At 47.7% G+C, this 27,535-nt stretch overlaps 1 protein-coding gene across 1 annotated transcript in view; it reads right to left on the bottom strand.

Annotated features, from left to right (window-relative positions):
- Positions 1-426: 426 nt before the first annotated feature.
- LOC147106451 (serine/threonine-protein kinase 38-like) overlaps positions 427-27,535 on the bottom strand; it is a 76,463-nt gene continuing 49,354 nt past the window's right edge. Inside the window, exons 5-14 of the mRNA XM_086009638.1 lie at positions 27,063-27,146; positions 25,997-26,120; positions 23,406-23,560; positions 22,194-22,296; positions 22,000-22,061; positions 20,448-20,565; positions 13,373-13,496; positions 7,023-7,118; positions 3,545-3,636; positions 427-2,407 (exon numbers count right to left, since the gene is read on the bottom strand). Coding sequence (XP_085865764.1) covers positions 2,280-2,407; positions 3,545-3,636; positions 7,023-7,118; positions 13,373-13,496; positions 20,448-20,565; positions 22,000-22,061; positions 22,194-22,296; positions 23,406-23,560; positions 25,997-26,120; positions 27,063-27,146 — 1,086 coding nt within the window. The 3' untranslated portion in view covers positions 427-2,279. The remainder of the gene's footprint in view (positions 2,408-3,544; positions 3,637-7,022; positions 7,119-13,372; positions 13,497-20,447; positions 20,566-21,999; positions 22,062-22,193; positions 22,297-23,405; positions 23,561-25,996; positions 26,121-27,062; positions 27,147-27,535) is intronic.

A 27,535-nucleotide genomic window follows, 5' to 3' on the forward strand; every position in this document is an offset into this window, starting at 1 on the left:
AACCCCGGGCAGGATCTGGTGTATATTAATCTCAAGTAGTTCCTCGGGAGCACAGAATGTTGACGGGGGACTATATCTGCTCTCGGCTCGCCGCATTCACATCGTCATATTGTCGGCACTCTTTGAGACAGTGGCGACATACAACACTGGGTTTAGAGGAACAATAATTGCTACAACACAACTCAATTCAGCCAAGGCTCAGACCCAAAGGAGGACTGCAAAATAAAATTAATTTTAAGTCTGTAAAAAGCATCACCTCATACATAAAAGAGCGAGAGAGAGAAAGTGAGCGAAAGAGAAAGAAAAAGAGAGAATAAGAGAAAAGGAGAGATGATTTGGGGGGGGGGGGGGGGGGTGGGAAAAGAGGGAAGAAAAAAAAAAAAAGAGCAATGAGCTTTCCACATCCATCCAAATAAAAACCAAAAAAAAAGTAAGAAAACTGCTTTACTGTTTGTTTAAAAAAAAAATGTACAACTTTCAGGTACAGAATATTCTTAACATTGATCTGTCAGTTCCCAGGAACAGTCGTCCTTGGAAACCAAACTTCATGTCAAACATCAGGATCTTTGGTTTTTAAAATAAAATAAGAAGTCTGCTACATGAGAACGTGGCACAATGTCATACACAATAACGGCAGCTACTGAATCGAAAGGCCCTTGCAACCAGACTTCTACAGGCAGGAAACGTACACAAGATCGCTCAGCGAGAAAACCAGAAGTCTTCGATTGTGCATCGCACCGACACCGCACACTCCACAAGGATGTTTTTGCAGTTTAAAGTTAGCTCTGGTAGTTTTATTACACAGGGAATTAGTATTGTGAAAGTCCCGTCTGCTCCTTGAAGGTACAGATGCCCTAATGCGAGCACAGAAACATGGCAGTTGACAATTTTAGTGTTGAGATACAGGAAACTTTGGTTTATCCGGAGGCTAACTGTCCGGAATGCTCGAGCCACCGGCAAAAATCAGGAGCCGTTTCGTTGTTTTTTTTTCCCCACCAGTCAGGCTCTGCAAGGTCTCGCTGAAGCTGTTGCTAACCTACAGGGACTCTTGCAAGGTACGGCCGACTGTTTAGAAGCTGTTGCTAAGCAACAGGGTTTGTTGCCAGATACGGAGCTCAAAATCTCCGTATGTTTCAACATTAGCGCTGGTTTGTCCGGCTGTTTTGATGGGACGGCAACAGCTCGGTCCAGTCGGTGCCGGATAGCACAAAATTTCCTGTAACTTGAACTTTCTGCTCACCATACAGAAAGGGCTGAGGGAGAGGAACCGTCACTATATTGAGCATTACAGGGCTGTAGCACTGGTGAGGGTGGGAGTGGTGGGTGAAAAAGAACTGTATTTATATCGCGTCTTTCACCACCTCAGGACGTCCCAAAGCGCGTCACAGCCAATGAAGTACTTTTTGAAGTGTAGTCACTGTTGTAATGTAGGAAATGTGGCAGCAAATTTGTGCACAGCAAGCTCCCACAAACAGCAATGTAATAATGTCCGAATAATCTGTTTTAGTGATGTTGATTGAGGGATAAATATTGGCCCAGGACACCGGGGAGAACTCCCCTGCTCCTCTTCAAAATACTGCCGTGGGATCTTTTACATTCACCCGAGAGGGCTCCGGTTAACGTCTCATCCGAAAGACGGCACCCTCCAACAGTGCAGCACTCCCTCAGTACTGCACTGGAGTGTCAGCCCAGATTATTTGCTGTGGAGTGAGGCTAAAACACATGAACTTCTGACTCGGAGGCGAGAGTGCTCTCCCCACTGAGCCATGGCGGAGGGTGAATTTTAATTTTGTGGAGTAGAGTACTACAGCCTGTCCCTTGCAGCCACTGCAAGCGTGTGCAGCTTCATACGGTCACAACTTATAAATGCGTGGGCATGCCAATGTACCTCCTGACTTGGCGAGCTCTCAGTTCAGAACCAACTCACAGCAAATAATCCATTCACATTCAGTCATACATGCGGCATAAATGGAAGGCTTCACACACCCGAGCTCTGGTAACAGTTCGCAGCACTGAACGCCAACACACACCTTAAATTAGAACATCCCACACACAAAATACAGAAACAGTGCCCGCTAGCTTTAACCCAAGTACCATCATTGAGGGAGAGAATCCAGAAAAGGCCGTGGCATTTTGGCTCTGCTAACCCAAGTTTAAATAAAAAGTAAAATTTAGTTGTTGGAGCAGGAAATTCTAATCCAGTAGAACTTCTGTTGATCCTGGCTGTGAATCAGCAAGTCTTCAGGAGGGAGAGACGCAGGCCATTGTAACCGTCGTCCTCACAACTTCCCCACTTTCATGTAGGATGGGATGGTTCCCCGAGCGGTCAGGCCTTCGAACCTCTTGTACGTGTAGTTGATGAATACCCAGTCTTTAGATTTATAATCCGATTCGGTCACGTTTGGCACTGAAATTAGAAGGAACAAAAAAAAGGTAGAGGTTTGACTGCAATGAAAGACTTTTCACCAACACTTCACGTGGCCAATCGCAGGTGTAATGAGTTGGAAAGAACAAACTCTCATTTATCTAGCGCCTTTCACCTCCTCCGGACGTCCCAAAACCCCGCACAACCAATGAAGTGCAGTCAGGCAAATTTACACACACAGCAACATCATTGGTGGGGTTGGTAGACGGATAATTGTTGGCCAGGACACCAGGAGAGAAGTCTAGCCGCTCTTCCTCGACTGTGCCGTGGGAACTTTTACATCCACCTGAGCGGGCAGACGGGGCCTCGGATTAAACAGAGTGTTGCTTACCACTTTTATTTTGGGCCAAGGATCGTGCCAGTGCTCCTGGCTCCCTACAGGTGGTGGGAACGGGACAGGAAAATCGCCAGTGTCGATAATCCCAGAACCAGACTTGGTTAAATTTGGGTGATTTACCTGGACGTCTCTGCTGGACTCTGAATCTGTGGTCAGGTTCCAGCAGCACCAATCGGACAATATAAAAAAGGAGCTTTTAATTGGGTAAACTATTACATAAGTTGGCTCAGTGGGTGTCTCTCTCTCTCTCTCTCTCTCAGAAGGTTGTGGGTTCAAGTCCCCACTCCAGAGACTTGAGCACAAAAATCCAGGCCGACACGCTCAGTGCAGTACTGAGGGAGCGCTGCACTGTCAGAGGTGCCGTCTTTCGGATGGGACGTTAAAACCCCATCTGCTCTCAGGTGAAAGATCCCAAGGCACTATTTCGAAGAGCGTGGGAGTTCTCCCCAGTGTCCTGGGCCAATGTTTATCCCTCAATCAACATCACTAAAAACAGATTATCTGGTCATTATCTCATTGCTGTTCATGCAAATTGGCTGCTGCATTTCCTACATTACAAGTAACTACACTTCAAAAGTACTTCATTGGCTGTAAAACGCTTTGGGATGTCCGGTGGTCGTGAAAGGCGCTATAGAAATACAAGTCTTTCTTTTATAGTACAAGCCTCAAGATCCCAGTCTGTGTCTTTAGCGTATTTAAAACATTTTGAGTCTTTCAAATGCTCGACTGAAGCACTATAAAAAGGGGTTAACGCGCAACGAGTTTAATCAATTCTTTCATACCTGGCTGCAAGATGTCCGATTCTGGAAATTCATCGAAATTAGAAGTGTCATCTATACTTTTTATTTCAATTGGAATTGCTGCTGGCCTCTCCCTGTCCGAAAGAAAGAATCAATCATGAACTTTCCATTGAAACTTCCCCTCTAAAGAGCTTGTAACAAAACCAGCTCGTCTTTATCCAGCACCTTTAACATAGTAAAAACACCCCAAGGCTTCACAGGAGCGATTGTCAGACAAAGTATGACACCGACTCACAGAAGGTGATATTAGGACAAGTGACCAAAAGCTGGGTCAAAAAGGTCGGTTTTAAGGAGCGTCTTAAAAGGAGAGAGAGGCAGAGAGGTTTAGGGAGGGAATTCCAGAGCTTAGGGACCAGGCAATAGAAGGCATGGCCACCAATGGTCGTCGTCGACGTGTCTTCACACTGTTCCCTTTGGGGAACTGCATCAAGCGGTGGAAGGATTTCTGGCCGCGTTAACGCTCCTTCCGGTGACCGTAACCATCTTCATACCAGCCATTAGGGCGGTTAGTCCGATGGCGGGAGGGTTTTACGGGCTCCCACAACCCATACAAGGGGGGGGGGGGGGGGGCCACCCACACCCACGGATGCAAGTATCCCGCTGGATGTCAACCCAGAATTTAGAGCCGGAGCTCCGACTCCACTTGCCGGGACTCGAAACCCTACACCTTCTGGCCCAGCGGCGGGGATGCTACCTCTACGCCAAAGGCCCACTCCGCCACCAATGGTGAAGCGATTAAAAATCAGGGGATGCTCACAAGGCCAGAAATCTTGGGGGGGGGTTTGTGGGGCTGAACATAAGAAATTGGAACAGGAGACCACCATTCGGCCCCTCAAGCCTGCTCCGCCATTCAATAAGATCACGGCTGATCTTCAACCTCAACTCCACTTTCCCGCCCGATCCCCATATGCTTCGATTCCCCAGGAGTCCAAAAATCTATCGATCTCTGTCTTGAATATGCTCAATGACTGAGCCTCCACAGCCCTCTGGGGCAGAGAATTCCAAAGATTCACCACCCTCAGTGAAAAAATTTATCCTTGTCTCGGTCTTAAATGGCCGACCCCTTATCCCGAGACTGTGACCCCTGGTTCTAGATGGAGGTTACAGAGATAGGGAGGGGAGAGGCCACGGAGGGATTTGAAAACATGGATGAGAATTTTAAAATAACTTGCACTTATATAGCACCTTTAACACAGTAAAAAGTCCCAATTTCAGTTTTCCGTGTTACGAGGACCTGTTGCAGATATAAAATTCAACTAATCACTTGCTTCCTGGAAACTTGCAGGGTCATAATGCAATTAGGTCATGATCAAAGGGGACAGAAGTACCTCAGGATGCACTGAGGCCTCAACTATTTCACAAACACAAAAGGCCCCAAACAAAATACCTGTTGGTCGGAATTAACCCAATTACTGTAACAGACCCACAGACTGGTCTTAAATTCTTCTGCGGCAGATTAACCAAAATCAGCGAACCATTTAGCTTGTGTGCGCAATCAGTATCACTTTACTTCCACCTGCCAGTCTCAAGAGACGCACATAAAAGGGATGCAATTTAAGATTGCCAAAATTAAAATCCTCAGTGCAGAGCGTTTAGAAATTATTTATTAAAAAAAGTGAAAAGGTCACAGAAAGGACAGGCACGCAAGCCTCATTTAAAACTAATGTTCAATTTTAAATTTGTTCTTGGGATGTGGGTCACACCGGCAAGGCAGCTTTTATTGTCCACCCCTAAATGCCCCGAGGGGGATTAACAATCAACCACAGAGTGTGGGACTGGAGTCACGTGTAGGCCCAAGCCAGGTAGAGGTGGCAGAGTCTCGGCCCAGAAGGACAGTAGTGACCCAGGTGGCTTTTTACAACAGCTTTCACGGGCGTTTACTGCAGCCAGCTCACAAGCGACCAGTTTTATCCATTCCATTTCACCACTTACCATAGTGAACCCACACCTCTGCTACTCCAGTACCATCACCACTGGAATCATAGAACAGCACAGGAGGCCATTCGGCCCATCGAGTCTGCGCCAGCTCTTTCGAAGAGCAATCCAGTCAGTCCTACTCCCCCGCTCTTTCCCCATATCCCTGCAATTTTTTCTCCTCCAAGTATTTATCCAATTCTTGTTTGAAGGCTACTATTGAATCTGTGTCCATCACCCTCTGGAATTTTTTGAGGATGTAACTGGTAAAAAAGATAAGGGAGAACCAGTGGATGTGGTGTATTTGGACTTTCAGAAGGCTTTTGATAAGGTCCCGCATAAGAGATTAGCATGTAAAGTTAAAGCACATGGGATTGGGGGCAAGGTATTGACTTGGATAGAGAACTGGTTGGCAGACAGAAAGCAAAGAGTTGGAATAAACGGGTCTTTTTCCGAGTGGCAGGCAGTGACTAGTGGGGTACCGCAGGGATCGGTCCTTGGACCCCAGCTATTCACAATATATATTAATGATCTAGATGAGGAAACTAGATGTAATATCTCCAAGTTTGCAGACGACACAAAGCTGGGTGGGCGTGTGTGCTGTGAGGAGGATGCCGAGAAACTACAGGATGATTTGGACAGGTTGGGTGATTGGGCAGAAGCATGGCAGATGCAATATAACGTGGATAAATGCGAGGTTATCCACTTTGGTGTCAAAAACAGGAAGGCAGATTATTATCTGAATGGCAATAGATTGGGAGATGGGGAAGTGCAACGAGACCTGGGTGTCTTTGTGCACCAGTCGCTGAAGGTAAGCATGCAGGTGCAGCAGGCGGTTAAGAAGGCAAATGGTATGTTGGCCTTCGTAGTGAGAGGGTTTGAGTACAGGAACAAGGATGTCTTGCTGCAGTTGTACAGGGCCTTGGCGAGACCACATCTTGAGTATAGTGTGCAGTTTTGGTTGCGTGGATACCCCACGGGCCTCTCCCCCATCGCGAGGATCCCACACGGGCCGCTCCCCCCATCACGAGGATCCCGTGCAGCAGCAAATTTAAAGGGACCACACGCGGAAAAAAAGAGGGAACATCGGTCCCACCATAAAATGGCCACCTGCTACCAAAATCAATGTTTATAGTGGGGATAAGTTCTTAAAACATCATCGATTTCTCCCACCCCGATAAAAATTGAGTATTGTGCCGAGCTGTGCGAGGAGAGTTCTGTATTTACAGACAGTCTATAATTAGGTTGTAGATGCTGGGAACCAGTTTGAAAAAAACCCAAACTGGATTGCAATAAGTTTCGCACTATGAAAACCGAAGCCTAGGGGCGAGGGAAGAATCTTTTCTTTTATTGACATCGATGAAACTATAAAAGATGAAGCATTGCCCATTGAGGATCCGTTATACAGAGCGAGCATTTCCACAATATTGGGCGGGAGAGGAGAACGGGCGATCGCCAAGGGGCCGCCCCTTTCACGGAGCGGGTGTGGCCGCCAGTTCGCTATCGCCCGTTCCGCGCTCCCCCCCGGCCCGATTCCACAGCTTACCTGGTGTGTTCCCAGTCTACTCCTTCAAAGAACGGGTGGCTTTTGATTTCCTCCACGCCAGTAGCGCCAATTCGGTTATCTGCCACACAGCAAAATCTGAAAATACGCAAGAACAGAATCATTACAGCAAAGCCACAAATCGTGAAGGTATTTCAATCACTAACTCTCATTTCCTGCCTTTCTCTCCCTTATTTACAGGAAACTTTCGATTAACCGGCCCCTAAATAACCAGAAATGTCGGTTAACCGGCAAAATTCAGGAGTCGGTTTCAGGTAAGTTTTATCACTTTTATTACTTACACAGCAACAAATGGAGGAAGGCAAGGGTTTGGTTGCAGCTGTTGCTAAGCTACAGAGACGTTTGCAACTTGTGGACGTTGTTCTGAAGCTGTTGCTAAGCAACAGGGTTTGTTGCTTTATACAGAGCTCTAAGGTCCGTATCTTTTACTATAGCGTTCGGTTATCCGGAATTGATGATCGAATCCTATAAAATTCTGTCAGGTCTGGACAGACTAGACGCAGGAAGGATGTTCCCGATGGTCGGGGAGTCCAGAACCAGGGGTCACAGTCTAAGGATAAGGGGTAAGCCATTTAGGACAGAGATGAGGAGGAATTTCTTCACCCAGAGAGTGGTGAACCTGTGGAATTCTCTGCCACAGAGGGCGGTGGAGGCCAGTTCATTAAATATATTCAAGAAAGAGTTGGATATATTTCTTGAGGCTAAAGGGATATGGGGAGAAGGCAGGGACAGGGTACTGAATTTGGATGATCAGCCATGATCTCATTGAATGGCGGAGCAGGCTCGAATGGCCTACTCCTGCTCCTATCTTCTATGTTTCTATGAACCGGCACCACGTCGGTCCCATCCGTGCCGGATACCAGAAAGTTTCCTGTACCTCTTTCTTCGTATCATAGGAACAGGAGGAGGCCATTCAAATATTCTCTCCTTTTCCTGAAATATTGTTTGAATTTCCTGTAAACCCACATCTACCCATCCCTAAATGTCCATCTTTCCTTAACAACCGGGTATTGACTACTCCCATAGGAACAGGAGGAGGGTCACTCTGGGAGCACCTTCGCCACACTGACTGCAGCGGTTCAAGGCGGCGGCTCAGCACCAACTTCTCCGGGGCTATTAGGGATGGGCAATAAATACTGGCCTTGCCAGCGACGCCCACATCCCATAAAAAAACAAATTTAAAAATAAGGCCAGTCAGCCCCTCGAGCCTGTTCCACCATTCAATTAGATCATGGCTGATCGGTACTCAACTCTACATCAATCTCAGTTTTGAAATTTCCAATTAACCCCCAGCATCCACAGCTTTTGGGGAAGAGGGGGGGGGGGGGGGGGGGGGGGGGAGGAAAGAAAGAGTTTTCCAGATTTCCACTGCCCTTTGTGTGAAGAGCTGCTTCCTGACATCACCCTTGAACAGCCTGGCTCTAATTTTAAGGTTCTGCCCCCTTGTTCTGGACTCCCCCCACCAGAGGAAATAGTTTCTCTCTCTCATTCATCACCTTATTTAAATTCTATTTTTCCCCTTTTCTGCCATCATTTGATTCAAAGTATTCACTGGACTCAGTTAAGCTCAAAGCAAATTTAGATCGAGTCGTTTTAGCTCAGAATGGTGCAGGAAAAATCCCTGTACATGAGAAATTTAAAATGAAGGAAAAACACCAAGAGGTGAAAAAGAGAGAAAATGCTGGAAATACTCAGCGGGTCAGGCAGCATCTGTGGAGAGAGAAACAGAGAAGATAGGAGCAGGAGGAGGCCATTCGGTCCCTCGAGCCTGCTCCGCCATTCAATGAGATCATGGCTGATCGTCCAAACTCAGTACCCTGTCCCTGCTTTCTCCCCATATCCCTTTAGCCTCAAGAAATATATCCAACTCCTTCTTGAATATATTTAATTAATTGGCCTCTACTGCCTTCTGTGGTAGAGAATTCCACAGGTTCACCACTCTCTGGGTGAGGAAATTCCTCCTCATCTCTGTCCTAAATGGCTTACCCCTTATCCTTAGGCTGTGACCCCTGGTTCTGGACTCCCCGACCATCAGGAACATCCTCCCTGCATCTAGTCTGTCTAGTCCGGTTAGAATTTTATAAGTTTCAATGAGATCCCCTCTCATTCTTCTAAACTCCAGCAAGTATAAGCCCAATCGACCCAATCTCTGCTCATACGTCATTCCTGCCATCCCAGGTATCAGCCTGGTGAATCTTCGCTGCACTCTCTCCATGGCAAAAACATCCTTCGGAAATGGAGTTAACGAAAGTTGTCGTCAGAACTGGACAAAGTTAGAGATGTAACCAATGCTCCCCTTTGGCACCACGTGGCCCCTTTAAGGGGCTGCACAGGCCACCCAAAATACCGCACATGCCCGGCCTTTGCATCGAAAAGCCGGCAAGCTGGCTGCGCGGGTTCCCTGGAGCGCTGCACGGCTGACAGGGGAAGGTTGGATGGAACAGGTGCACCAGTTCTGATGAAAGGTCACTGACTCGGTTTCCCGCTCCACATTTTCTGTGTTTATTTCAGCTTTCCAGCATCTGCCACATTTCGCTTTTGTAAATCTCTGCAGGACCGAACTAACGCAAGAAATAGAAGTGAAGTTGTTAAAACGAAAGAGCATAAGAAATAGGAGCAGGAATAGGCCACTTGAGCCTGCTCCGCCGTTCAAGATGATCATGGCTGATCTTGGGCTCAAAGCCACTTCCCTGTCCGTTCCCCATAACCCTTCACTCCCTTATCTTGTAAACATCTGTCTATCTCCACCTTAAATGTATTTAATGACCCAGCCTCCACAGCTCTCTGGGGCAGAGAATTCCACAGATTTATGACCCTCAGAAGAAATTCCTCCTCATCTCCGTTCTAAAAGGGTGACCCTTTATTCTAAAACTGTGCCCCCGAGTTCTAGATTTCCCCATGAGGGGGAAACATCCTCTCTGCATCTACCCTGTCGAGCCCCCTCAGCATCTTACATGTTTCAATAAGATCACCTCTCTTTCTTCTAAACTCCAATGAGTATAGGCCCAGCCTGCTCAACCTTTCCTCATAAGTCAAACCCCTCATCTCTGGAATTAACCAAGTGAATCGGCTCTGAACCGCCTCCAATGCAAGTATATCCTTCCTTAAATAAGGAGACTAAAACTGTACGCAGTACTCAAGGCGTGGCCTAACCAATACCCTGTACAGTTATAGCAGGACTTCCTGCTTTTATACTCCAACCCCCTTGAAATAAAGGCCAACATTCCATTTGCCTTTTTGATTACTTGCTGTACCTGCATGCTAACTTTGTGTTTCATGCACAAGGACCCCCAGGTCCCTCTGAACTGTAGCATTTTGTAATCTCTCCATTAAAATAATAATTTGCTTTTTTATTTTTCCTGCCAAAGTGTAGAACCTCGCCCTTTCCCACATTATACTCCATCTGCCAAATGTTTGCCCACTCACTTAGCCTGTCTATATCCCTTTGCAGGTTCTTGGAGTCCTCTGCACAACTTGCTTTCCCACCCATCTTTGCATCATCCGCAAACTTGGCTACATTACACTCGGTCCCTTCATCCAAATGAATTATTACAAATCTACCAAGAGGAGATCTGTAAATGTCACATAGATCAGATTTCGGAGCTACATACCGGCAAACATTCCTTCAGAAGCCCGGGCAACTCAATCCTATTTACACTGGTCATTCTTACTGGTTGAAGCTTGTGTAGTTGAAAAAGATTCCATTTCTACAACACCTTTCACAACCTCAGGATGTCCCAAAAGCACTTTACAGGCAATTAAATATTTTTTTTTTTTTTTTTTTTTTTTTTTTTTTTTTTTTAAAAAGTGTAGTCACTGTTGTAATGTAGGAAACGCAGCAGCCACTTTGCACATAGCAAGCTCCCACAAACAGCAATGTGATAATGACCAGATAATCTGTTTTAGTGATGTTGGTTGAGGGATAAATATTGACCCAGGACACCGGGGAGAACTCTCCTGCTCTTCTTCGAAATAGTGGCCATGGGATCTTTTACATCCACCCGAGAGGCAGACGGGGCCTCGGTTTAACGTCTCATCCGAAATACGGCCCGTCCGACAGTGCGGCACTCCCTCAGTACTGCCCCTCCGACAGTGCGGCGCTCCCTCAGTACTGCCCCTCCGACAGTACGGCGCTCCTTCAGTCCTGCCCCTCCGACAGTGCGGCACTCCCTCAGTACTGCCCCTCCGACAGTGCGGCACTCCCTCAGTACTGCCCCTCCGACAGTGCGGCACTCCTTCAGTGCTGTCCCTCCGACAGTGCGGCACTCCCTCAGTACTGCCCCTCCGACAGTGCGGCACTCCCTCAGTACTGCCCCTCCGACAGTGCGGCACTCCCTCAGTACTGCCCCTCCGACAGTGCGGCACTCCCTCAGTACTGCCCCTCCGACAGTGCGGCACTCCCTCAGTACTGCCCCTCCGACAGTGCGGCACTCCCTCAGTACTGCCCCTCCGACAGTGCGGCACTCCTTCAGTGCTGTCCCTCCGACAGTGCGGCACTCCCTCAGTACTGCCCCTCCGACAGTGCGGCACTCCTTCAGTGCTGTCCCTCCGACAGTGCGGCACTCCCTCAGTACTGCCCCTCCGACAGTGCGGCACTCCCTCAGTACTGCCCCTCCGACAGTGCGGCACTCCCTCAGTACTGCCCCTCCGACAGTGCGGCGCTCCCTCAGTACTGCCCCTCCGACAGTGCGGCACTCCCTCAGTACTGTCTCTCCGACAGTGCGGCACTCCCTCAGTACTGCCCCTCCGACAGTGCGGCGCTCCCTCAGTACTGTCTCTCCGACAGTGCGGCGCTCCCTCAGTACTGTCCCTCCGACAGTGCGGCGCTCCCTCAGTACTGTCCCTCCGACAGTGCGGCGCTCCCTCAGTACTGCCCCTCCGACAGTGCAGCACTCCCTCAGTCCTGGACTGGGAGTGTTAGCCTGGGTTTTGCGCTCAGGTCTCTGGAGTGGAACTGGTGACCTTTTGACTCAGAGGTGAGGGTGCTGCCCACTGAACCAAAGAAAAGGGCTGTTCTTAGCGCTGTTGCCTCATTGGTGGATAATCTCTAAACCAGAGTGCCAAGGTCCATGAACATCAACAGTTTGAGATTTAAGGGAATTAATGGGAACAGGCATTTCAACGTGGGTGTGGCTCACATGGTTCCATGGTACGTACTTAAGTGGCCCAAAAAAACAAAAGGATTGGACACTCCCAACGTAGTTGATCTATAGGCAATAGAATTGGGAGGATACACAGACTAGAAATTCCCAAAAATAGAACAAGTATGTAAGAACATAAGATATAGGAGCAGGAGTCGGCCATTCGGCCCCTCGAGCCTGCTCTGCCATTCAATGAGATCATGGTTGATCTTCGACCGCAACTCAACTTTCCTGCCTGATCCCCCATATCCTTTGATTCCCTTAATATCCAATTGTAATACCTTGAAAATGCATATGGGTACAGTAGCCTCATGGTTCTGGTACTAGACTAGCAACCTAGAAGTTGGGAGCTCAAATCTCACCCTGGCAATTTTAAGTTGTTAAACTGATTTCAATAAATCTAGTAATTGGTGGGGTGGTACCGGTAAGTTGACCATGAAAGTTTCTGGATTGTTGCAAAAAACCCAACTGGTTCAGTAATGCTGGGCAGGCCACATTAACACCGTCAGGATAACCATGTCTTGCCAGTGCCGGCCACAACCCAAGAACTAAACAAAAACATCACTTGGGAGATTTAAATCATTGCTTTTTCCGCCCCATTCTGTGGGGAACAGATTGTAAACTCAAACCCCATAAACATACAGAACCCTCAAATCAATACACTAGAGTTTGTCAAAGAGCCAAAGAGAAAACATTTCAATATAATTGTGCAAAGAATGCTCCAGTGCAGGAGGTGGCCATTCAGCCGATCACACCTTGAAACATAGAAGATAGGAGCAGGAGTAGGCCATTCGGCCCCTCGAGCCTGTTCCGCCATTCAATGAGATCATGGCTGATCATCCAATTTCAATACTCTGTCCCTGCCTTCTCCCCATATCCCTTGATCCCTTTAGCCTTAAGAAATATATCTAACTCCTTCTTGAATATATTTAATGAATTGGCCTCAACTGCCCTGTGTGGTAGAGAATTCCACAGGTTCACCACTCGCTCGTTAACCGCACCCTTTCATACTCTTCCTTTTCAAATACTTCTCCATTTCCCTTCACAAAGATGCTACAGTCTCTGCCTGAATTGTGGTAAATTCTGCCCGAGTTCCAAGAACCCTCCACTAAAAAGCAGTTGGTCCTAACTTCCTCCTTTCCGCTCTTCCGGTGAGAACCTTGGCTTGTTACCGAGTGGAAGCACCAGTACCTTAGAATCAGACCCTTGGATCTCTCGGAGATTGGAACTTCTGGTGGGAAAGTCAACGTTTCCTTCCAGTTCATCACTTTGCGATACGTTTCTTGAGGGGTTTCTGAACAGAAGGGAGGGTAGCCTGAAAAATTCACCACACAAGCAAATCAGTTTAAAAGCTTTGGACGGCCAAATGGTTTCATAGAAGTTTACGGCACAGAAGGAGGCCATTCGGCCCATTGTGTCCACGCCGGCCAAAAAAAAGTCATCCAGCCTAATCCCACTTTCCAGCTCTCGGTCCGTAGCCCTGTAAGTTACGGCACTTCAAGTACACATCCAAGTACTTTTTAAATGTGATGAGGGTTCCTGCCTCTACCACCAATTATATATGAATGGTTTTAAAGACTTACACTTTGGAATAAGACGACATGTGGATTAGTTTTACACACAGTGCATCGCTAAACTATATATTGCAAGCAGAAGTTCCAATTAAACTTAGCCAATAAAGGAACAGGAGGCGGCCATTCAGCCTCTCAAGCCTGTTCCGCCATTCAATTAGATCATGGCTGATCTGCATCTCAACTCCATCAATCGGCCTTCGTTCTGTAAAGACCATATGAAAGTTAGATCAAATGCAACACATGGAGTGTTATTATTCTGCACTCCTCACTCGCTAAGACACTCGATAATAAAAACATCTTCGCTACAACACCTTTACGCAAGAAAGGCTTGCATTTCTATAGCGCCCATCACGACCTCAGGATGTCCCAAAGCGCTTTACAGCCAATGAAGTACTTATTGAAGTGCAGTCACTGTTGTAATGTAGGAAATGCAGCAGCTAATTTGCGCACAGCAAGCCCCCACAAATAGTAATGTGATAACCATCCGTTTTAGTGATGTTGATTGAGGGATAAATATTGGCCCCAGGACACTGTGGAGCACTCCCCTGCTCTTCTTCGAAACAGTGCCCTGGGATCTTTTACGTCCACCTAAGAGCAGACGGGGCCTCGGTTTAATGTCTCATTCAAAAGACGGCGCCTCCAACAGTGCGACACTCCCTTGAAAGGATAATTACTAGTCCTAGTCCCTTTAGGGCTACCCCGGATCAGGCGTATTCCCCAGGCGTTCACTTTCAACTAAAGTTAGAGGTAGCCGAATCCTAAAGATGCTTAATTGGGTCTAAAGGTCCAGACTATCTCTCCTTAAAGGAAACAAACAACCTGAAGATGTTACCGTCCTCCAGATAGCACTTTTAATAAGTTTAGCAAGAGTGTAACCTTCCGGATATTATGAGGGTCCGGAAAACTCCCCCAGAATTCTGCAACTCCTCACCAAAGAGTGTACAGAGATGGAGTTCGCGAGTTTGATATAGAAGTACTATGAGACAATTCTAAAAATATATAGATTTATTAAAGAACCGACATGTAATTACAGTAGGTGTTTCAATCGCGGCATTAACAGTTCCAAATACAAAAAGCTTTTACAATCTTATCAGAGAGCCTTATTCTCAAATCTTAACTTCATTACATTTCTTAGTCTTATTCCAGGATATCCACCAAAATCAAATACCTTGGATACCTTGATCCCCGAGACTCAAGTTGTAAACTTAGAGCTTGTCTCTGAAGCAGAGAATCGCTTTGCCCCTTCAAGCGAATCTGTCTTCCCATTTGAAAGTCCAATTTTTATACCCTCTCTGTGGTATTTCCTTTGAAGTTTTCTGCTGATGTAAGCTAATTATCTCGTGTCATTTTTCTGCTATTCTTAAGTCAGTTCAGCTGGTAGCAATGCAGACTTGTGTCTCTACCCTAGGTGTCCGAAGCGCATCATAAAAACAATGTGATGGCTGGTGCATCTATTTGATGTCATTCTTACCAAAGTCTTCTGTTTGTATTTTTTTTTTTTTTAAAGCAACGTGTAAATTAAAAACACCTCAACCAGAGGCATCATTGTCTTCTTAGTTACCTCAACTGTTTGTAACACTGGTTCACTTCCATTTGATGTTACTTTTACGAAGGCATATTTTCTTTAGTTTATGTGATTCTTTCCGAAGTGTTGGTTTAAGACACCAACAGGGTATGGTATTGTGTCCTTTCCCAGGCTTCACACTTTCTGGAACCTCTAACCTTCTGCTTCAATAAGGCTATTGATTCAATGTCAACAACTTATCTCAATAGCTTGTATGCTTTTTACAGCTTTTCCATAGTTAGGTTTTTAGATTTTCAAGCCCAGTTTGTCATGTTTCAAAGGCCAGAATATTTCATAGAATGGTGTATTTTTCTGAATAGGTATATTGCTTATTCCTTCACATCCTCAGTACTGCCACTCCAACACTGCGGCGCTCCCTCAGTACTGCCACTCCAACACTGCGGCGCTCCCTCAGTACTGCCCCTCCGACAGTGCAGCGCTCCCTCAGTACTGCCCCTCCGACAGTGCGGCGCTCCCTCAGTACTGCCACTCCGACAGTGTGGCGCTCCCTCAGTGCTGCACTGGGCTGTCAGCCTAGATTTTTGTGCTCGAGTCCCTGGAGTGGGACAGGAACCCACAACTTTGACTCAGAGGAGAGAGAGCTAGCCACTGAGCCACGGCTCCGACTAGTCTATATCTGACCAATTAGTGTGGGGATTGGGTAGTGCGAGTGACTGAGCAGAATTTGAGCTGCAATAGTGCCACCGATTCCCCGGCCCGTGAGTTTCTCACCACCCGAGACTGCACCAAAGGGGGAATTTGTTTGGCACAATGGCTGGAAAGACCTCCTGTTCTCAACTGGATCTTCCCCACCGGCAACCCGAGTGAGCCTGGGAAGTTGTCTTTGGTGCCCTCACTGCTTGCAAGGGCTCCATGAGTCAGGAGCTACCGACGGCAATAAAAACCACCCTTAGAAACCTGAGGGACTTGTATTTAGTGCAAGATTAAAAGCGACACAGACACTGCCACTAAACTTAGAGACGGCAGAGCTCGGTGTACGCAAAGTTAAAAGCACGAATTCCAGAGCTTGGGGCCGAGACAGTTGAAGGCGCAGCCGCCAATGGTGGGTGAAGGGTGTGGGGGGCTCGCAAGAGGCCAGAGTTGGAGGAGCACAGAGTTCTCAGTCTCTAACCGCCAACGGAAAAGCCCCGCATGCGCGGAAATCTGAACAGGCCGTTAAAGGGGCTGCACACCCAAAAAAATATTAGCGGGAACACTGACCTTCTCCAGCCCTACAACCCTCCAAGATCTCTGTTTGTTCGTTAAATGGTTAGACGAGTAAAATGGTGTGCGAGTGTATTTTGATTGTTGCGACTGGTTTTTCGTGTCCAGTGTGAAGCAGTGGAAAGATTCGCGGGCGGATTAACAGTCTGACAGGCCGCCACGTGAACGCTCCTTCCATGGGCATGACCATCTTTACACCAGTTGACAGCGGGATTAGTCCTATACGGCAGGAGGGATTTATGGGCTCCCACATGAGGGGAGGGTCACCCACACCCACCGGACAGGAGCATCCCACCGAATGTCAACCTGGAATTCCGAGCCGGAGCGCCGGTCTCCACTCGCTGTCTGGAGCGGGTTTCGAACCCTCCAGCTTCTGACTCAGAGGCGGGAACACTAGCCACTGAGCCCAAGGCCGGCTCCAACATCATTGGGAGCGCTTCAGAATCATAGAATCATGGAAATTTACAGCACAAAAGGAGGCCATTCGGTCCATCGTGGCCGTGCCGGCCAACAAAGAGCTATCCAGCCTAATCCCACTTTCCCGCTCTTGGTCCGTAGCCCTGTAGGTTACGGCACATCCAAGTACTTTTTAAATGTGACGAGGGTCTCTGCCTCTACCGCCCTTTCAGACAGTGAGTTCCAGACCCCCACCACCCTCTGGGTGAAAACATTTCCCCTCAGCTCCCCTCTAATCCTTCTGCTAATTACTTTAAATCTATGCCCCCTGGTTATTGACCTCTCTGCTAAGGGAAATAGGTCCTTCCTATCCACTCTATCCCAGCCCCTCATAATTTTATACACCTCAATCAAGTCTCCCCTCAGCCTCCACTGTTCCAAAGAAAATAACCCCAACCTATCCAATCTTTCCTCATAGCTAAAATTCTCCAGTCCAGGCAACATGCTGGTAAATCTCCTCTGCACCCTCTCTAGTGCAATCACATCCTTCCTGTAATGTGGTGACCAGAACTGCACGCAGTATTCTAGCTGAGGCCTAACTAGTGTTTTATACAGTTCAAGCATAACCTCCCTGCTCTTATATTCTATGCCTTGGCTAATAAAAGGAAAGTGTCCCGTGGGAGTTGTATACAGACCCCCAAACAGTAATGCCGAGGTTGGGGATGGCACTAAACGGGAAATTAGAGACGACGCGTGTAATAAGGGCACAGCAGTTATCATGGGTGACTTTAATCTACATATAGATTGGGCTAACCAAATTAGTAACAATACTGTGGAGGAGGAATTCCTGGAGTGTTTACGGGATGGTTTCTTGGACCAATATGTCGAGGAACCAACTAGAGATCAGGCCATTTTAGACTGGGTATTATGTAATGAGAAAGGATTAATTAGCAATCTTGTTGAGCGAGGCCCCTTGGGGCGGAGCGATCATATTATGATCGAATTCTTCATTAAGATGGAGAGTGAAGTATTTGACTCAGACTAGGGTCCTGAATTTAAATAAAGGAAACTACGATGGTATGAGGCGCGAGTTGGGTAGGATCGATTGGGGAATGTTACTGAAAGGGTTGACAGTGGTTAGGCAATGGCAAACATTTAAAGATCGCATGGATGAACTACAGAACTTCTTCATCCCTGTTTGGCATAAAAATAAAACAAAAAAGGTGACTCAACCGTGGCTAACAAGGGAAATTAGGGATAGCATAAGATCCAAGGAGAGGACATATTAATTGGCCAGAAAAAGCAGCAAACCTGAGGATTGGGAGCAGTTTAGGATTCAGCAAAGGAGGACAAGGGGATTAATTGAGGGAAAATAGAGTATGAGAGTAAGCTTGCAGGGAACATAAAAACTGACTGTAAAAGCTTCTATAGATATGTGAAGAGAAAAAGATTGGTGAAGTCAAGCGTAGGTCCCTTGCAGTCAGAATCAGGGGAATTTATAATGGGGAACAAAGAAATGGCAGACCAATTAAATACATACTTTGGTTCGGTCTTCACAAAGGAGGACACAAATAACCTCCCAGAGATGTCGGGGAACATAGGGTCTAATGAGGGAGGAACTGAAAGAAATCAGTATTTGTAGGGAAATGGTGTTAAGGAAATTGATGGGATTGAAGGACGATAAACCCCAGGGCCTGATAATCTACATCCCAGGGTACTTAAGGAAGTGGCCCTAGAAATAGTAGATGCATTGCTGGTCATCTTCCAAAATTCTATAGATTCTGAACAGTTCCCATGGATTGGAGGGTAGCTAATGTTACCCCACTATTCAAAAAAGGTGGTAGAGAGAAAACGGAATTATAGACTGGTAAGCCTGACATCGGTAGTGGGGAAAATGCTAGAGTCCATTATAAAAGATGTAATAGCAGAGCACTTGGAAAACAGTGACAGGATTGGACAAAGTCAACATGGATTTACAAAAGATAAATCATGCTTGACTAATCTACTGGAATTTTTTGAGGATGTAACTGGTAGAATAGATAAGGGAGAACCAGTGGATGTGGTGTATTTGGACTTTCAATAAGGTCCCGCATAAGAGATTAGCGTGTAAAGTTAAAGCACATGGGATTGGGGCCAAGGTACTGACTTGGATAGAGAACTGGCTGGCAGACGGGAAGCAAAGAGTTGGAATAAACGGCTCTTTTTCCGAGTGGCAGGCAGTGACTAGTGGGGTACCGCAGGGATCGGTGCTAGGACCCCAGCTATTCACAATATATATTAATGATCTAGACGAGGGAACTAGATGTAACATCTCCAAGTTTGCAGACGACACAAAGCTGGGTGGGCGTGTGTGCTGTGAGGAGGATGCTGAGAAACTCCAGTATGATTTGGACAGGTTGGGTGATTGGGCAGAAGCATGGCAGATGCAATATAATGTGGATAAATGCGAGGTTATCCACTTTGGTGGCAAAAACAGGAAGGCAGATTATCTGAACGGCAATAGATTGGGAGAAGTGAAAGTGCAACGAGACCTGGGTGTCCTTGTGCACCAGTTGCTGAAGGTAAGCATGCAAGTGCAGCAGGCGGTTAAGGCGGCAAATGGTATGTTGGCCTTCGTAGCAACAGGATTAGAGTACAGGAACAAGGAAGTCTTGGTACAGTTGGACAGGGCCTTGGTGAGACCACATCTTGAGTATTGTGTGCAGTTTTGGTCACCTTATCTGAGGAAGGATGTTCTTGCCATGGAGGGAGTGCAGCGAAGATTCACCAGACTGATACCTGGGATGGCAGGAATGACGTACGAGGAGAGATTGGGTCGACTGGGCTTATACTCGCTGGAGTTTAGAAGAATGAGAGGGGATCTCATGGAAACTTATAAAATTCTAACAGGACTAGACAGACTAGATGCAGGAAGGATGTTCCCGATGGCGGTGGGGGGGGGGGGGGGGGGGGGTGGGGGAGTCCAGAACCAGGGGTCACAGTCTAAGGATAAGGGGTAAGCCATTTAGGACTGAGAGGAGGAATTTCTTCACCCAGAGAGAGTGGTGAACCTGTGGAATTCTCTACCACAGAAGGCAGTTGAGGCCAATTCATTAAATATATTCAAGAAGGAGTTAGATATATTTCTTAAGGCTAAAGGGATCAAGGGATATGGGGAGAAAGCAGGGACAGGGTACTGAGTTTGGATGATCAGCCATGATCGCATTGAATGGCGGAGCAGGCTCGAGGGGATGAATGGCCTACTCCTTCTCCTATCTTCTATGTTTCTATGTCTGCCTTCTTAACGACCTCATCAACCTGCCTCGCTACCTTGGTTACTGATGTTCGGTAAATAAATAAATAAAATAATGCACGTGCATGATGTACATTTAACTGAGGTGCTGTCTACTAAAATTAGTGCATGGCGCTTACAAAGGTGTTACCATAGCCACACCCGTGGCTCATCAGCAATTTCTACTGGACAAGAGCGATCTACACCAAAGAGGTTCTGTGTTGGCCTTCGACGTACCTATCAGCATCTCGTACATGATGACCCCCAGGGACCACCAATCACAGAGCTTGTTATATCCAGTCTGCATGAATACTTCCGGGGCAATGTAATCCGGCGTGCCAACGGTAGAGTAAGCCTAAAAAAAGCAGAACGAAAAATAAAAACCATCGTTTCTCAGGAGCAGCAACCAGGATTGAAAAAAATATAAAATCCCCAAAGTGACAATAGGACAACACAGGGACCGCAAACTCGCAACATTCTTTTACTTGTTCTCAGGAAGGCAGAGAAGTAGGGGAGTCCCGTTTATTTATTTAAAAAACATTTTAAAATTAATTTATGGGATCAGGGCATCGCTGGAAGGCCAACATTTATTGCCCATCCCTAGTTGCCCTCGAGAAGGTGGTGGTGAGCCGCCTTCTTGAACCGCTGCAGTCCGTGTGGTGAAGGTACTCCCAGTGCTGTTAGGGAGGGAATTCCAGGATTTGGACCCAGCGACGATGAAGGAAAGGGCAACATATTTCCAAGTCAGGATGGTGTGTGACTTGGAGGGGAACTTGGAGGTGGTGGTGTTCCCATGCGCCTGCTGCCCTTGTCCTTCTAGGTGGAAGAGGTCGCGGGTTTGGGAGGTGCTGCCGAAGAAGCCTTGGCGAGTTGCTGCAGTGCATCTTGTAGATGTTACACACTGCAGCCACGGTGCGCCGGCGGTGGAGGGAGTGAATGTTGAAGGTGGTGGATGGGGTGCCAATCAAGCGGGCTGCTTTGTCCTGAATGGTGTCGAGCTTCTAGAGTGTTGTTGGAGCTGCACTCATCCAGGCAAGTGGAGAGTATTCCATCACACTCCTGACTTGTGCCTTGTAGATGGTGGAAAGGCTTTGGGGAGTCAGGAGGTGAGACACTCACCGCAGAATACCCAGCCTCTGACCTGCTCTTGTTGCCCATCCCTAGGCGCCTAGAGATCGAGCAGCAATCGTTTCTCCAGCTGAGAAAGACCGACCTGTATTTCTACAGCGTCTTTCACGCCTTCGGGACCTCCGAAAGCACCTCACAGCCAATGAAGTACTTTTGAAGTATAGTCACTGTTGTAATGTAGGAAACACGGCAGCCAATTTGCGCACAGCAAGCTCCCACAAACAGCAATGTGATAATGACCAGACAATCTGTTTTAGTGATCATTGAGGGGTAAATATTGGCCCCAGGACACTGGGGAGAAATCCCCCCACCCCCACTCTTCTTCGAAATAGTGGCTGTGGGATCTTTTACATCCACCCGAGAGAGCAGACGGGGCCTCGGTTTAACATCTTATCCGAAAGACGGCAACTCTTGACAGTGTGGCCCTCCCTCAGCACTGCACTGGAGTGTCGGCCTGGATTAATGTACTCAAGTCCCTGGAGTAGGACTTGAACCCACAACCTTCTGACTCGGAGACGAGAGTGCCACCCACTGAGCCACAGCGGACACTGAAGTAACAAGTACTAAGTATTCCGCACAAGGATAATTCCTGAAGAGGGCGGAATGCCACATCGCTATCAAAGTGATGAAAACACAGGTGAAGGGGGAGAATGAATCTCACCAGCTGCCGTCTATTCTTCTTCCAGGTTTCTGCTTTTCGTTTTGAGTTCATATTCGGAAAAGCTGGTGGGGGAAAAGTGATGTAATTAATAAAAACATTAAGCAGCCCTTTCAATGGTTGGGGGGGGGGGGGGGGGGGGGTGGTGGGGATCCCCAATAATCTAGTTCATCTCTTCGCTCTGTATATGAACTTACTGAAATTACTGGGGGGGCTGCGGGTCAGGTTCCGGTAGAATTCTGTCCGGTGAGCTTTCTTCAGTCCCGTACACAGCCCGAAGTCAGACAGTTTCACGTGTCCCTGTCAAAAAAATGAACATCAGCAACATGACAGAATTCTCTGCTCAATCACATCACATTACAAACACAAATCGACCTTTTCCTTACAGTCAGTCTCCAACGTGGCTGCGATTGGTCACATCGCTTGGGAATAGCAGCAAAGACTCAAACCTCCCAGTTACAGTCTGGGCAAACACTGACTGATTACCTCGTCTACACGTTTTAAACAGGAAGAGAGAGCGCGAGACACACAGTGCGCGTGAGAGAGCGAGAGCGAGAGAGATACCCAGACTGACATGAATCAGTCATTCATGAAAGAAAGACTTATGAAATACTGAGCGGCCTGCGGGTGGCGCTGTCCAGGGAGAGTATAAATACTCGGGCACAGGCCCAGCTTGCGCAGGACATTAACAGGAACTAGTGAAGGACACAACCAGACCTCCATGTTGTAAAACAGTTGATTAAAGCTTTGTTTAACGCTTAGACCAAGTGCCTAGTAGTTTTCTTAAGTCACATACTGCGTGCATTACAGTTCTGTCCCTCTGACAATCACCGTGTGCTGTATGACAGGTACAAGGCTCTGCTGCTGCCGTCAGGGAGATCAGGGCCTCCACATCACTGATCGGACCAACATTCCACAGGTCCCAAGGACGGAGGTCGGAGGAATGGAAAACAAGCCCAGAAGTGTCGGGGAACAGCCGGGGTCAGTAAAGAGACGGGGAGCTCGTAGATTGCGAGTCTCTGTTGGAGGGTCTGCTCCACCGCCACCACCCCCTCCAAAAGAGCATTGCATGCGACATTAAAAATTCCCCTCACTTCTGAAAGGCTGAACACAAGGGGGAAAATAGAATTAGACGATACAGAGGAGGACCGCAGCACTGCTGATAGGGCGAGAGGAAGGAGGCTCGTGTGGAACATAAACACCGGCACGGACCAGTTGGGCCGAATGGCCTGTTTCTGTGCCGTACATTCTATACAAAAGCTGACAGATGCCATAATTGAGTGAATCATAGAAGCTTACAGCACAGGAGGAGGCGGCCATTTGGCCCATTGTGCCGGTGCTCAGCAACAGCTTTCTGAATCGGCAAGTGGTCAATTGAACTCGTCACCTCAGGAGGGGAGGAGACTTACCCTGATGTCTAGAAGGAGGTTGTCTGGTTTAATGTCTCTGTGAATGAAACCCAACTGATGGATGCAATCAATGGCCAACACGGTCTCTGCAATGTAGAACTGCACCTCTTCTTCAGACAGTGTATCCTTCTTCATAAGTAACGTCATCATATCGCCTGAGAAAGGCACAGACACATTCAAGTTCACTGAGGTCGAGGGGCACACACGGCCCGTACAGATTGATTGATTTTATTTTTTTAGGTGTGGTATAATTGATTCACGGCACAGGCACGATGGGCTGAATGGCCTCCTTCTGTGCTGCATCACTTTATGACTATGTCCCAGGTCTTTCCAAACCTGCTGATTATTTGAGATGGTGTTTAACACAGATTTTGGGTTGCAACAGCCCACATGCAAGTTTCATTACTAACTGACCAAAGACCCAATTGTTCCCGAGTGAGGTCAGACAAGGCTAGGGTAGAGATCTAGAACAAGTAATAAAGTGAACAGATTTCAAAAAACAGTGTCAACACACTTTCACAAATAAAACTGGTTCATTCCCTGCGAGGAACACAAAAAAACTTTCAACTTATTTTCTCGCCCATTTACCCAGTTCTTCTTCCGTTCTTCAATCAGAGAATCTTACAGCTCAGGAGGCCACCATTCGGCCCATCGTGCCTGTGCCGGCTCTTTGAAAGAGCTCTCCAATTAGTCCCACTCCCCCCTGCTCTTTCCCCATAGCCCTGTAAATTTTTTCCCCTTCAAGTATTTATCCAATTCCCTTTTGAAAGTTACTATCGAATCTGCTTCCGCCGCCCTTTCAGGCAGCGCATTCCAGATCACAACAACTCGCTGCGTAAAGAAATTCTCCTCATCTCCCCTCTGGTTCTTTTGCCAATTACCTTCAATCTGTGTCCTCTGGTTACCAACGGTCCTGCCACTGGAAACAGTTTCTCTTTATTTAGTCTATCAAAACCCTTCAAAATTATCCTATCCAATTTCTCTACCCACTCCTCCTTTACTGTGACTTTACATCCGTCTTCACAAAGGAAGAGGATGCTGCCAAAGTCCTCATTTCGTGCTTCGGTCACACCCTCGGCCTCCACAGGAAGATCTCCTTTTTTTGGTTCCCAAAAAATCGGCCCCACCCTTCATTTTGACCATATATTTATAGAAAAGGCTTTAGTGCTCCAGTTTGTGTTACCCACTAGTCTGTTCTCAGATTCTTGGTCTCTCTCATTTCCTTTTTCAGTTCTCTTCTGCAGTTTTACTCAGGAAATGTAAAAACTGAAACTATTTTTCAAACTTCCTGCAAAAACAGGGAGTCTTACAGTAGCTGGTCAGGGCGGCATTGTGTTAGTGTCAATCTTTCTACTGCTCCTCAAACAAATTATATGAACTGCAGCCAGATACATTTTTTTTTGAATAAAAGTCACGAATTTGCAGCACATCTGGAGATCTAGTACGAGGTCCACAAATGGAGTAAAATGTCCCAAGGCGCTTCACAGGAGCGTTTAGAAAAACATGACACACCAAGGAGATATTAGGACAGGCGGCCAAAAGCTTGGCCAATGCGGTGGGTTTTAAGGAGCGTCTTAAAAGAGGAGGAGAGAGAGAGAGAGAGAGAGAGAGAGAGAGAGAGAGAGAGAGAGAGAGAGAGAGAGAGACGGAGAGGTTTAGGGAGGGAATTCCAGAGCTCGGGGCCCAGGCAGCTGAAGGCACGGCCGCCAATGGTGGAGCGATGGAAATCGGGGATGCTCAAGAGACCAGAATTGGAGGAACACAGATCTCAGAGGGTTGTAGGGCTGGAGGGTCCAGAACAAGGGGGCAGAGCCAGGGATTCCGGGGTGATGTCAGGAAGCGCTTCTTCACACAAAGGGTGGTGGAAATCTGGAACATGGCGGCAAATTTGCACACAGCAAGATCCCACGAACAGTATTGTGATAATGACCAGTTTTTAAAGTGATGTTGTTTGCGGGATAATTATTGGCCAGGACACCGGGGAGAACTCCCCTGCTCTTTAAATATATTCAAGAAGGAGTTGGATACATTTCTTAAGGCTAAAGGGATCAAGGGGTATGGGGAGAAGGCAGGGACAGGGTACTGAGTTTGGATGATCAGCCATGATCTCATTAAATAGCAGAGCAGGCTTGAGGGGCCAAATGGCCTACTCCTGCTCCTATCTTCTATGTTTGTCAAAGTAGTGGCAGTGGGGCCTTTGTACACCCACCCAAGGGGCGCAGACGGGGCCGCGGTTTAACGCCTCGACCGTCAGTTGCAGTCACTGCGACGACGGACGCCATTTGGAGCCTCGACGAGATCAGCTGACCCCGATTTAAATATTTGGATTAGGCCTCCACCCGTTACTGATCACAACGCTCGTCGCCTAAATCAAGTTCTGTGCAAAAAAAAAAAAACCCGATTTGTGCGCACCCACAGCGGTTTGTCGGAGAGTTTCTCCCCGCTCGCCAGACTGCCGCCCAACCCCCCCTAGGCGATTTTCAACTGGCCACCGCCCGGTTTACGGGTGTAACTGGAGTGGCAGCGAGACGGAAACTGGTCCCGGTCGCCTTTGAAGCAAAAACCGTAAAGCTTTGACTGAGCTCACTCACCGCCCGGCAGAAATTCCATAATTAAGTACAGGTTTCTCTTGTCCTGGAAGCTGTAGAACATCTTCACCACCCAGGCACCATCTACCTCCACCAGGATGTCCCTCTCGGCCCGAATGTGAGCCACCTGGGATTTCAAAAGAAAAAAAATTATTAAACATGGAACACAGGAAATACTGGAGGAGTAAAGACCCAGGGTTCACCTAGTTCGCCTTCTACCATCCGGGTAGTGGCAGGATACAACAATAATGGATGTTGTTGGACTAATCACGGCCACCAATCTCTATCCTGGATCCACCTTTTTTTTAAATTAAATATTCACTCACGGGATGTGGGCGCCGCTAGCACGGCCAGCATTTATTGCCCATCCCTAGTTGCCCCTTGAGAAGGTGGTGGTGAGCCGCCTTCTTGAACCGCTGCAGTCCGTGTGGTGAAGGTACTCCCACAGTGCTGTTAGGGAGGGAGTTCCAGGATTTTGACCCAGCGATGATGAAGGGTGACGATATATTTCCAAGTCAGGATGGTGTGCGACTTGGAGGTGGTGGCGTTCCCATGCGCCTGCTGCCCTTGTCCTTCTAGGTGGAAGAGGTTGCGGGTTTGGGAGGTGCTGCCGAAGAAGCCTTGGCGAGTTGCTGCAGTGCATCTTGTAAATGGTACACACTGCAGCCACGGTGCGCCGGTGGTGGAGGGAGTGGATGTTTAAGGTGGTGGATGGGGTGCTGATCAAGCGGGCTGCTTTGTCCTGGATGGTGTTGAGCTCCCAGAGTGTTGTTGGAGCTCTCGCTTTCACTGTCCTGTTACGCACTGTGCACGACTCGCGAGGTTGTGGGTCAAAATCCAATCCCGTCGGGGTCCAAACACCACTGAATATTTGAGGCCTTAGCCTCCCAAAACCTGGGAGTCAAATCGGCAGCGTGTGGGAGTGTGGCGCGAACGGGGAGGCAAGTCCTCTGCCCCCATTTTAACCCCAACGCACGTCCTATTCTCAGACACGGGGGGTTAAAATCGTGGCTATAGTATTGGCTAAGAACAGGAGAGGATGGTGCTCATTATTTAGCTGATTTCCTACCTGCTCTTTCTCCAACATATCCGCCTTGCGAAGGATCTTCATGGCGTAGATGTGCCCAGTGTCCTTCTTCTGTACAAGACGCACCTGAAAAGGAGTTTCCCCAAAGTATTAATGAAAAAACACAATTCTTTAAAGGCTGCGCACCTCCCCCTTTCACGGTTACGGTAGCGCCGTGAGTCCGGTACTGGGCTAGTAACCCAGAGGCCGCAAGCTCAAATCCCACTGTGGCAGGTTGTGCAATGGAGTTCGATAGAACGTGGCAATTCAGAGGCCGGCACCGGTGCTCCCCGGAGTTTTTTCTTGGGTGCGCGGCCCGTTCACAGTCTGGCGCATGCGAGAACTTTAACATCGCAAAGGCCGATCGCCGGCTGCACGGCCACGCAGCTTATAGGGACCGTTGGCAGCAACCAGAAAGATGCCGGATTGCCATCAAAGCCCAAACTGGTTCACTTGATGTTCCTCAGGGAAGGAAA

Source organism: Somniosus microcephalus, chromosome 16 (assembly GCF_052327205.1).
Source record: "Somniosus microcephalus isolate GS21.2 chromosome 16, FLI_Smic_1.0, whole genome shotgun sequence".
Lineage (NCBI taxonomy): Eukaryota > Metazoa > Chordata > Chondrichthyes > Squaliformes > Somniosidae > Somniosus > Somniosus microcephalus.